The sequence below is a fragment of the Artemia franciscana genome, chromosome 7, assembly GCF_032884065.1.
Source record: "Artemia franciscana chromosome 7, ASM3288406v1, whole genome shotgun sequence".
Taxonomy (NCBI): domain Eukaryota; kingdom Metazoa; phylum Arthropoda; class Branchiopoda; order Anostraca; family Artemiidae; genus Artemia; species Artemia franciscana.
This window is the reverse complement of record NC_088869.1, coordinates 36627141-36639269: the sequence shown is the minus strand read 5'-3', so window position 1 is coordinate 36639269 and position 12129 is coordinate 36627141. Positions and strand designations below refer to the sequence as shown.

Sequence of the window (12129 nt, the reverse complement as noted above, 5' to 3'; positions counted from 1 at the left end):
ACAGCTCTTAATCTTGGTATTAAGGTTTTTTACAATTCTTAAAATTTTTCTATTATTATCTCGCACATCTTATCAGCTACGGTTTCAGGTGCGACTCGTAAACTGACATAATATGAAATGTACCAAAAGCGAAATGTTCCTGAATTAAAAACGATAAATAGTTTTCGTATTCGTATGATAAAATATCATGTAAAACTTAATACGCAAGCTAAAATTAGTGCTTTATTTTTCCAAGATTCCATTCCAATAATTTCAATTCGCGTGAATACTACAAGTGTAAGAAATGGTATGCAGCATATACCACAATAAAAAGAGTCATTAATGGCGCCGCATATAAATGTTTTGGGAAATTACGAGAAATCAACGTTTACTACTCGTAGATTACCGCTATACAAAGAACCAGAATATCTTCAGTGGTGCTATAAAATATTTCAAATTGCGTGTCTCTGTCATTTGAATACATTCTTTGTTTTCTTTTTCAGGTATGAGTACCTCCCACCCGAGTCCTACACCCTCGAACTATAAAGGGCAACCTATAAAATACATAACAGAGCCAAGATCAAGACCAGTTAGCCCTAATCCAGCAGTGCCATCGCCAACTCTAAGCATTGATTCAAGATCCACACCGCTTCTCAGGAAACCCCTGGAATATAACGATATAGCTTGTGTGGACGATATCAGCAGTGATAATGTTTCGCTGCCATCACGGAAAGTATCCGATACTACCGATAGTAATTTTGATCAATTAGTATCATCACAATCTTCAAGTCCTCAATCAGTACGACAACATGGACAGAGACCAAAAACCCTTTTGACACATTCAAGTTCATCTAAACGAGCAATTTCACCTTTCAAAATGATCTATGAAACTTCTTTTTGTGGCATTAGACCGTTAGAATCAGAGTATGATAACTCTGATGTATCATTTCTTTCTCTATCTCGGACACCAAGTCGAGCTACGAGTCCTAGACCAATTTCTTATAAATCTGAGCCTCGATCAAGACCTGTAAGTCCACTTCCTCCAAAGTCTGCGACTCTTCCTGCAGATTGTTCACTATTTACCTTCGACGACAAGTGCAAAAGATTACAAAATAAAATGAGAACACCTTCTCCAAAAAGGATGTACGAAACATCCTTTTTAACAGGACACAATTCCTCCATTGAAGATTATGGCTACATTCCAGTAAAATGCGAACTAAAACCAGTAAGCCCACAACCTGTACAGTATGAAACAGAGCCGAGAAACAGATCGACCTCTCCAGCAGCCATAACTAGCAAAGAGTTGAGTAGATTTAGAACTGAACACAGCACATGTTTGGATTCTGATCTTTTAATCCAAAAGGTAAATGCTCATATGGAAGGAATTGAGACATTTAACTATGATCTGAGAGAACGATCTGATAGTATTTCATGCGAAATTGACATTTCAAAGAGAGGACATAGCTTGAATGTAGACAAGACTAAGAAAACTCCATCTCAATCTCGGTCTAATTCGCCAAGGGTTAATTATGAAACTTCATTCTGCGGATCCAAATTTTCAGATCTTGGTTATGATTTAAACATACTTCAAACCTCTCCCATAATAGGAAAAAAGTGCCTTCCAAAACCGATCAACTACGATCGTGAACCCCGTTCTCCCTCACCTAGCCCTCGGTCTATTAGAAAGCAAGAACGCCCTAAATCTGCAGCAAGTGAGGGTCAGATAACTTACGAAAACGAGAAAAATTTGGGACATTCATCACCAAATATGACTGAGGCATTAGAATCCTTTACAACTGGAACAAGCTTATATGGCAGTAAACCAAAAACACTCGAAGCGAATAAGATAGAAAAAAATAACTTTTCTGAAATTAGAGAGGAAGTGTGTCAAGACCTTCAAGCTAAATCCCCCATTAAATCTGCATCAGAAACAAAGACCACAACTAACCATATGACAATCAATGAAACAAATACTAGTGCTCCAGCTAAAAATGATTCACACATCAGTGGAAGCGAAACAAACTGCAGCGACAAATCAGTCTCAGAGAACAGTAAAATTAATGGCTATGAAAATTCAAAAGTCTCTGTAGCACATGATTCAATACCTTCAGTATTTACAACCTTTAAAAGTGAATATGTTAATGCAAAAAAGTTAGATTTAAGTGACCCATGTGACAAGGATCTGCCTTCAAATACTCTTATCCAAGACGAAAATTTACAACGGGAGAAAAAGAAGTCCCTATCTAAGAGCAACTTAAAGCCTGTTCCCTGTCCTAAGGTCCCTGAAAAGATTAAAGCACCTTCTACTACTGCTACCCCAATAGCATCTCCTCAGGCTCAGCGACGACCTCTAGGAATCTCCAACGTAAACATGACCACAGGCTCAGCACCTAGCACACCCCATCTTACGCGTAAAAACTTATTTCCTCAAGTAATTCAAACTCCAAATCTGGAAAAGACTTCCGAAGTCAAATGTTCAAACCCTGAAAATAAGAAAGGTATTGGTGTCAAAATGTTTAAATTTTTTAAGTCGAAAAGAAAAAGAACAGGATCAACAGCCTCGAAATCTGACTTGGAATCACCTGACGAGTTAGAATCTACCGGAAATGGAGGTTTATCAGTAAAAAATGAGATTGATGAAAATTTTGCAGCGTTTGAACCTCAAGGTGATGCAGATAATAGAAGTTGGGAAGCACAAATGAACATTGGAAGCTTCATTTCAAATGCTGATAGGGACGGTAAGTCATTCCTCTTTTCTAAATGAGTTACACAAAAAGTGGGATTTTCTATAAGTTTGGAACATTGCTTCATTTGAGTAAGTTTCACTTGGTAACCAGAATGAAACGGTAATTAAAAGAGGCTTGTTGAAGCCATGAATATTTCAGTCAGTTAAATTCGGCATCTATGTATTTTCTAAAGCAAGTCAACTTTCGGAATAAGTTCTTCATAAGTGGTCAGAAATGCAGTATTAAAAAAAATAATAATAATTTTCCGAAAATCTATCAAATATTCTAAAGATTTAGACCATCTATACTTCGATTCCTAGGCCCGTAAATCCAAACTAGGTCCAAGCTGCATATTATTCCGTGCCAAAACAAGCAAAATTTATACTCGAAAAAAAACAAGCTTTTACTTAATTTTTACTTTTTTTTTTTTACTAATCAGTAAAAAAGACATATAAACCTTAACTGTATTCAGAAATTGAGACGAGTCCTGATTTGGTGTAAAAACAATCCAAGTCCTAATTACACATGCCCCCTCCCCTGCTAACCTTGTTTTTGGCGAAATTGTCGGTAGATAACACCTTATTTGGACTGAACGCATGTCATGCTTTTCAAACTGTATGAATGAAGGTAGAAATCGAGCTGAGAACACCTCCAACAAACTGTTTCTCACTACCTGCTTTTTAGTAATAATCTATGCACACGATACAGCGTTTCAACCGTAACCATATAATTTCAAACAGTTCGTGGTAACGAACTGTAGTAAGGAGCGACCCAGGTCAATAGTAACCAAAACTCTAAAAAATTGAATTTTGATATCAATAGCTACATCAAAAGAATCGCATTTTAATGCTGATTTTAAATATATAAGTTTAATCAAGTTTAGTCTTACCCATCAAAAGTTACGAGCCTGAAAAAATTTGCCTTATTTAAGAAAATAGGGAGAAACACCCCCTAAAAGTCGTAGAATTATGACACCCTTAACGAAAATGACACCATCAGATTCAGCGTATCAGAAAACCCTGCTGTAGAAGTTTCAAGCTCCTATCTACAAAAATGTGGAATTTCGTATTTTTTGCCAGAAGACAAATCACGGGTGCGTGTTTATTTGTTTGTTTGTTTTTTTCTTTTTCCCAGGGGTCATCGTATCGACCAAGTGGTCCTAGAATGTCGCAAGAGGGCTCATTCTAACGGAAATGAAAATTTTTAGTGCCCTTTTTAAGTGACCAAAAAAATTGGAGGGCATCTAGGCCCCCTCCCACGCTCATTTTTTCCCCAAAGTCAACAAATCAAAATTTTGAGATAACCATTTTGTTCAGCATAGTCGAAAACCATAATAACTATGTCTTTGGAGATGACTTACTCCCCCACAATCCCTGGGGGAGGGGCTGCAAGTTACAAACTTTGACCAGTGTTTACATATAGTAATGGTTATTGGGAAGTGTACAGACGTTTTCAGGGGGATTTTATTTTGTTTGGGGGTGGGGCTGAGGGGAGGGGGCTATGTTGGAGGATCTTTCCTTGGAGGAATCTGTCATGGGGGAAGAAAAATTCAATGAAAAGGGCGCAGGATTTTCTAGCATTACTATAAGAAAACAATGAAAAATAAATATGAAAACGTTTTTTCCAAATGAAAGGAAGGGGTAGCATTGAAACTTAAAACGAACAGAGATTATTACGCAAATGAGGGGTTCTAAAAATACTCTTGCATAAAGGGCGAGGTATTTAGGAAGAGATAAATACCTTGTTCTTTATGCTAAAGTATTTTTAGTAATTTAAACTATTTATTCTACGGCCTTTCTGATTCAGGGGTCATTCTTAAAGAATTGGGACAAAACTTACGATTTAGTGTAAAGAGCGAGGTATTAACGAGGGTACAAACCCCCTCGTATACATAATAAAAATATAAGATTATGAAAGTTTGTTACGTAAGTTAATTCTTAAGTTGCGTATATTTTTTACTAATAAAAACATTCGTTAAAAATTAAAAGTTCTAGTTGCATTCTTAAGTAACCGAAAAATTGGAGGGCAACTAGACCTCCTTCTCCACCCTTTATTTCTCAAAATCGTCTGATCGAAACTAAGAGAAAGCCATTTAGCCAAAAAAAGAATTAATATACAAATTTCATTTTAATAATTTATGTGAGGAGAGCCAAAACCAAACATGCATTAATTCAAAAACGATCAGAAATTAAATAAAAAAAAAAAACTAATTTTTTTAGCTGAAAGTAAGGAGCGACATTAAAACTTAAAACGAACAGAAATTACTCCGTATATGAAATGGGTTGTCCCCTCCGCAATCCCTCGCTCTTTACGCTAAAGTTTGACTCTTTGCCACAATTCTATTTTTTAAAACAATTAAAAGCTTTAGCGTAAAGAGCGAGGGATTGCGGAGGGGACAACCCATTTCATATACGGAGTAATTTCTGTTCGTTTTAAGTTTTAATGTCGCTCCTTACTTTCAGCTAAAAAAATTTGTTTTTTTTTATTTAATTTCTTCATAAATAGAGGCAGTGAATGACACTCCAGTATTTTAGAGGTTTAGATAGAGCGAAAGGCTTATTTTTAACTGTGATAGTTTATATTATTTTTAAATATGAAATGATTATTGTATTGGTGGATGCTTGTTGTAGGTTTTAATACCGTTCTTTTTTTTTAAATATTTCGTGGAAAAGGTTTGTTTAATTAATGAGAAATAAATACTGTTTAGAATATGCATCGTATTCATTAGAATCCAAATGATGCTCAGACGCATTGGGCGATTTGAGGAAACGACAACCCAGCTTTTTGAGGGGAATTGTTGCTCGTTTTAAGTTTGGTTTCATTATTTACTTTTTCTTCTTCTATTCGCCTTAAAGAGTATTTGTAGTTTTTTTTGTTTTTCCTTAACACCTGATTCGTATAAAAAAATTAGAAGAATTTTAGGCAAAATATTCGGTTGAAAATTTTCATCACCCACAAATTTGTGCAACAATTTTCAATGATTTTTGTGAAGAAATTATGGCAGATGAGGAAAATTTTCCTTCAAGCCGAGTTAAAATACAAGTATGTACTTAATTCTGGCTTCAAAGTATGTAATTTATTTCTATGTACTTTATACGAGTGAAAAATGTATGTTTTTATAATGAGGATAAAGACATTGTTTAGAATATACATCGTTTTTCCTGAAATGTAAATGGCACTTAAGCCTCTGGGGGGGGGGGGGTCGTTGACCAATTCAACCTTCAATCGTATAGATTAAAGCCCCCTATTATTGTTTATGTTTTAACAAAATGAACGTCTTTCTGCTAAAGAGTTTCCAGTGGGAGAAAGAGGCTATTGGAGGGGTCAAGGTCCCAGTTGCTGGCTTAAGTTATATAGATTACTATCCTTGCATGATTATAATTTAAATTTGCTATTGTGTCAAAACAACATCAATATCTTTCAAAAATACTCAATGATACAAGTGGTAAAACATTTGATTTCGATGCAAGTAGTACCCCTCTCTGCTTTTAAATGGACCCATAACCACAACTCCTTTCTTACTTTAATGATTTAAGTTGAAAGGCGATTCCCTCAGGGGAAGCTGCTGTTAATCTTTTTCGAGATGCAGGTAATTTTTACGTACTAGGCTTTGGGCTTACCTAATAATTTCTTTAAAAAAACCTAATGGGCCTCTTTGCTCCAGGATTTCTAAGATTGTTACCTAGTAGTTTAAAAAAAAAGAACCTTAAAGGGCCCCACCAAATCACGATTTTTTGGGTGTTATCTAGTAGAGAGTGTTTAAAAATACGAAAGGGCCGGGGCTAGTTACTTCATAATTTCTTTGGTTGTTATGATTAAAAGCCTTCAGACCGCGCCAAATCAGGATTTTCTTTAAAAAGCTTTAGGAGCCCCTACCAAATCATGTTTTCTTTGGATGTTATGTCATAGGGTTTGGATGTTACCTATTAGAGGGTGTTTTCTTCAGGATGCAAACGTTACTCAACAGTTTCTTTGATTCTTAAAAAACCTTCAGAGTCCACTAGTGGGGGATCCTTCAGGACGCCGGACTCTAAATAGTAATTCCACTAGGCCCTCTAGAATCCTATTCCAACGGGGGCCCACTAGCAACCAATCATAATGGGGCCCTAGCATCTGATTCCATTAGGTCCCATAGCATTCAATTTCACCGAGCCCCCTATCATAACCACTGGGAGTCCTTTCATCTAATTTCACTAGAGGCCGTAGCATTCAAATCCATCGAGGCCCTAGCATTCAATTTAATCAGACCCCGAACCTAACCACCGGAGGGCACTAGCGAGTAATTCCACCCAGCAGGTGCTTACTGCGTAATGGGTTTTGTTTACTTTTGGCTGTTACGTAATAGGACTTGTTAGAGTCCACGATTAAAGCCGGGAACCCCCGGTAGTAACGGAGGGAGGCATATACGTGGGAGTTACGTAATGACGATGTGCACGTGGGATGATACATAACATTTTAAAAGATTTTATTTTCTATCAACATGTTTTTTTCTCAGGGAGCAGTTATTAACTAAGGATTTTTGTGCACATTAGAACTCAAAAGAGATTCCCCCTCAACAGAATGGAGCGCTAGATAGCTGAATCAAGAGAGTCTTTTTAATATTTCTATTAAGCTAATACATTTTATATGTCTACCTATTCCGCGTTGGCGAATACTATAATGATTAGATGAATTCCATGTTCCCATATGGCTGCAAAAATTGACACGCAGAGGAGAAAATCGAAAACTAGAAATTGCTTAAATTTGGTATGCACCTGCAGGTTAAGTAATACTTTTATGGAGTGTTATCAGGTAGCAATGTGGGCTGCTCTAAGCGTATTTTTTTTAGTAATAGAGTCTTTTACTCTGTTGAAACTTAAACGTGCTATCGGAAATGAAATAAAACTAAGAGTATCATTGTAGGTAGAATATAGTACACCTTCATACATGATCAAAAGTCTTTGTTTTCCTCTTCAATACACAGAATTTTACACTTCTATTAAGGGCATTCTTGAACAAGCAAACCAATATACATGCTCTACAAGATGATTAAATTGTGTAAATGATTACCTTTTTAAGTTTTAAACTGGATCAATATATGTAAAAGATGGAAAATTCTTTTGTACATAAAAATTTTATTAATAAAAAAATTACAAGGATTATTAAAACACAGAAAAGAGCAATCTAAACTCAAAAATGAAAGAAACAAAACTTGAAAAAACCTTATGAAGGATAAAATATAAGTAAAAAGAACCATGAATGAAAAATGGCGGGGATCCTACCAACTAATTGCAGAGGGGGGAGGCTTGTTATTAGAGGTAAAGTTTTATCTACGTTTACTTCACGTTTTACAATGCTCCTATAACCAAAAAAAAATTGTATTTTTTTGCTAGAAAAAAGATCACGGATGCGTGTGTGCTGTAGGAAAGTCTTTTTGGCTGTAATAAATGTCTACGTTAACTGTTTGTTTTGTGCTACTACCTACACCTTTTAAAACAAATTCACTTCTGTACGGCATTACTATTTCTGTAAAGTTTTATCTACGCTTTACTTCACGTTTTACAATGCTCCTATAACCAAAAAAAATTTGTATTTTTTTGCTAGAAACAAGAGCTAAGAGCTCATATGGCACTTGTGACGAGGCGAGAAGAGCTAAGAGCCAAGAGATCATATGGTATGAGCTCTAACAAAATTCTATGAATCAATAGATTGATTTAAAAAGGAAAATAAGAGGCTTAATGCCGGTCAAGATTTAAAATAAGAGCTCTGAGTCACAAAGTCCTTCTAAATATCAAAATTCATTAAGATCCGATCACCCACTCGTAAGTTATAAATACCTAATTTTTTCTAATTTTTCCTCTCCCTTTTGCCCCCCAGATGGTCGAATCTGGGAAAACGACTTTATCAAGTCAAATTGTGCAGCTCCCTGACACGCCTACCAATTTTCATCGCCCTAGCACGTCCAGAAGCACCGGACTCGCCAAATCACTGAACCCCTTCCCCCAACTCCCCCAAAGAGAGCGAATCCAGTACGATTCTGTCAATCACGTATCAAGGACATTTGTTTATTCTATCCACCAAGCTTCATCCCGATTCCTACACTCCAAGTGTTTTTCCAAGATTTCCCCCTCTAAATCCCCACAATGTCAAAAGATCTGGTCGGGATTTGAAATAAGAGCTCTGAGACATGAATTCCTTCTAAAAACCAAATTTCATTACGATCCGATCATCTATTCGTAAGATATAAATACTCCAATTTTCATGTTTTCCAAGAATTCCGCTTCCCCCCTCCAACTCCCCCGAATGTCACAGGATCTGTTCGGAATTTGAAATTAGAACTTTAAAGCACAAGATCCTTCTAAATATCAAATTTCATTAAGATCTGGTCACCCTTTCGTAAGTTACAAATGCCTCAATTTCCAAAATTACCCCCCCCCCCAATTCCACCAAAGAGAGCAGATCCGATCCAGTTATGTCAGTCACGTATCTTAGACAGGTTTCTATTCTTCCCATCCAGTTTCATCCTGATCTCACCGCTTTAAGTATTTTCTAAGATTTCCGGTCCCCCCCCAACTGCCCCCCCCCCCCAATTACGCTTGATCCGGTTTAGATTTAAAATAAGATATCGGAGTTACGAGGTCCTTCTAAATATGAAGTTTCATGAAGATCCGATCACTCCTTCGTAAGTTAAAAATACGTCATGTTTCTTATTTTTCAGAATAACCCCCCCCCCCCCCGCAATTGAGCGGATCCATTCCAATTATGTAAATCACGTATGCAAGACTTCTGCTTATTTTTCCAACCAAGTTTCATCCCAATCCCTCCAATCTAAGCGTTTCTCATCATTTTAGGTTTCCCCACCCCAAACTTCCCCCAATGTCACCAGATCCGGTCAGGATTTAAAATAAGAGCTTTGAGACACGATATCCTTTTAAAAATCAAATTTCATGGAGATCCAATCACCCGTTCGTAAGTTAAAAGTACCTCATTTTTTCTAATTTTTCAGAATTAACCCCCCCCCAACTACCCCAAAGAGAGCGGATCCGTTCTGGTTATGTCAATCATGTATCTAGGACTCGTGTTTTTTTCCACCAAGTTTCATCCCGATCCCTCCACTCTAAGTGTTTTCCAATTTTTAGGTTTCTCCCTCCCAACTCCCCCCCAATGTCACCAGATCCGGTCGGGTTTAAAATAAGAGCTCTGAGCCACGATATCCTTCTAAATATCAAATTTCATTGAGATCTGATCACCCGTTCGTAAGTTAAAAATACCTCATTTTTTTTCAGAAATACCCCCTCCCCCCAACTACCCAAAAGAGAGCGGATCCGTTCCGTTTATGTCAATCATCTATCTAGGACTTGTGTTTATTTTTCCCACCATGTTTCATCCCGATCCCTCCACTCTAAGTGTTTTCCAAGTTTTAGGTTTCCCCCTCCCAACTCCCCGCCCCCATCACCAGATCCGGTCGGGATTTAAAATAAGAGCTCTAAGACATAATATCCTTCTAAACATCAAATTTTATTGAGATCCGATCACCCGTTCGTAAGTTGAAAATACCTCATTTTTCTAATTTTTAAGAATTACTCCCCCCCCAACTACCCCAAAGAGAGCAAATCAGTTCCGATTACGTCAATCATGTATCTGGGACTTGCGCTTATTTTTCCCATCAAGTTTCATCCCGATCCCTCCACTCTAAGTGGTTTTTAGATTTTAGATCCAAGATTTTAGGTTTCCCCCCCTCCAACTCCCCCCAATGTCATCAGACCCAGTCGGGATTTAAAATAAGATCTCTGAGACACGATATCATTCCAAACATCAAATTTCATTAAGATCCAATCACCCGCTCATAAGTTAAAAATACTTCATTTTTTCTATTCTTTCCGAATTAACAGGCCCCTACTCCCCCCCCCAGATGGTCAAATCGGGAAAACGACTATTTCTAATTTAATCTGGTCCGGTCCCTGATACGTTTGCCAAATTTCATCGTCCTCCCCCTCCAACTCCCCCCAATGTCATCAGATCCGGTCGGGATTTAAAATATGAGCTCTGAGACACAATATCATTCCAAAAATCAAATTTAATTAAGATCCAATCACCCGCTGATAAGTTAAAAATACTTCATTTTTTCTATTTTCTGCGAATTAACCGGGCCCCCACTCCCCCCCAGATGGTCAAATCGGGAAAAAGACTATTTCTAATTTAATCTGGTCCGGTCCCTGATACGCTTGCCAAATTTCATCGTCCTAGCTTACCTGGAAGTGCCTAAAGTAGCAAAACCGGGACCGACAGACCGACAGACAGACCGACAGAATTGGCGACTGCTATATGTCACTTGGTTAATACCAAGTGCCATAAAAAGATCACGGATGCATGTGTGCTGTAGGAAAGTCTTTTTGGCTGTAATAAATGTCTACGTTAACTGTTTGTTTTGTAGTACTACCTACACCTTTTAAAACAAATTCACTTCTGTATGGCATTACTATTTCTGAAACTCAAGGCTCAATTTGCGTACAGGTTTTTGGTGATTCTAAATCAATAAACTATCCCAGAATTTTCACACAAAAGCTTTTTGGATTTATTTTGACTTTAATTGTTAATTTGCACCACAGAATGTTTGAAAACACCACTTTGCTCTGGGACAGTCTTTTTGGCTAAAATACGTGTCTATGTTAGACGTTTGTTTTGTAGGATTACCTGCATCTTTTAAAAATGAATGCGCCACCGTACGGCTTTACTGTCTCTGAAACTCGAAGCTGAATATGAATATGGGTCTTCGATAATACTAAGTCAATCAAATATCTCACAATGTTCAAGCAATTGCTTTTTTGACTTTTTATTGCTACAATTCCTGTTTTGCATCACAAAATGGCTGAAAACACCACTTTGCTGGGGGACAGTATTTTTTGCTAAAATAAATGCCCATATTAACCCTTATTTGTTAGGACTGGCACCTTTAGAAACAAATACGCTACTGTAAGACATTACTGCCTCTGAAACACGAGGCTCAATATGCGTATAGATTTTGGATAATTCTAAATCGGTTAAATCGGTTAGTCTGTTAACTAAATCGGTTAACTGCTGTAGTGTGAATTTTCACACTATAGCCGTTTTGGCCTTATTTTGGATAGAATTTTTGTTTTGCACTACAAAATAGCTGAAAACGCCGCTATGTTCTGGTACAGTCTTTCTGGCTACGATAAATGTCTATGTTAAGCATTTATGAAACTTAATTTACCATGATATTTTTCTTCATGAAACTTCTTGCATGTTAGTTTTTTCTTAGTAAAATATGATGCATAATGATTTTTGTTCGTGAAATTTGCTGCTTATGGATTATTTCTTCAAGAGACTTAATGTATCTTGATTTATTTCTTCGAACAAATTGCCATATTTTTATTTTTTCTTCATGAAACTTGTTGCATGTTGACTTTTCTCTGTGTGAAAC

At 36.9% G+C, this 12129-nt stretch overlaps 1 protein-coding gene across 1 annotated transcript in view; it reads left to right on the top strand.

Annotated features, from left to right (window-relative positions):
- LOC136029219 (uncharacterized) overlaps nucleotides 1-12129 on the top strand; it is a 65369-nt gene that overhangs the window by 36632 nt on the left and 16608 nt on the right. The window contains exon 4 of the mRNA XM_065707425.1: nucleotides 483-2717. Within this exon, the coding sequence (XP_065563497.1) occupies nucleotides 483-2717 (2235 nt within the window). The remainder of the gene's footprint in view (nucleotides 1-482; nucleotides 2718-12129) is intronic.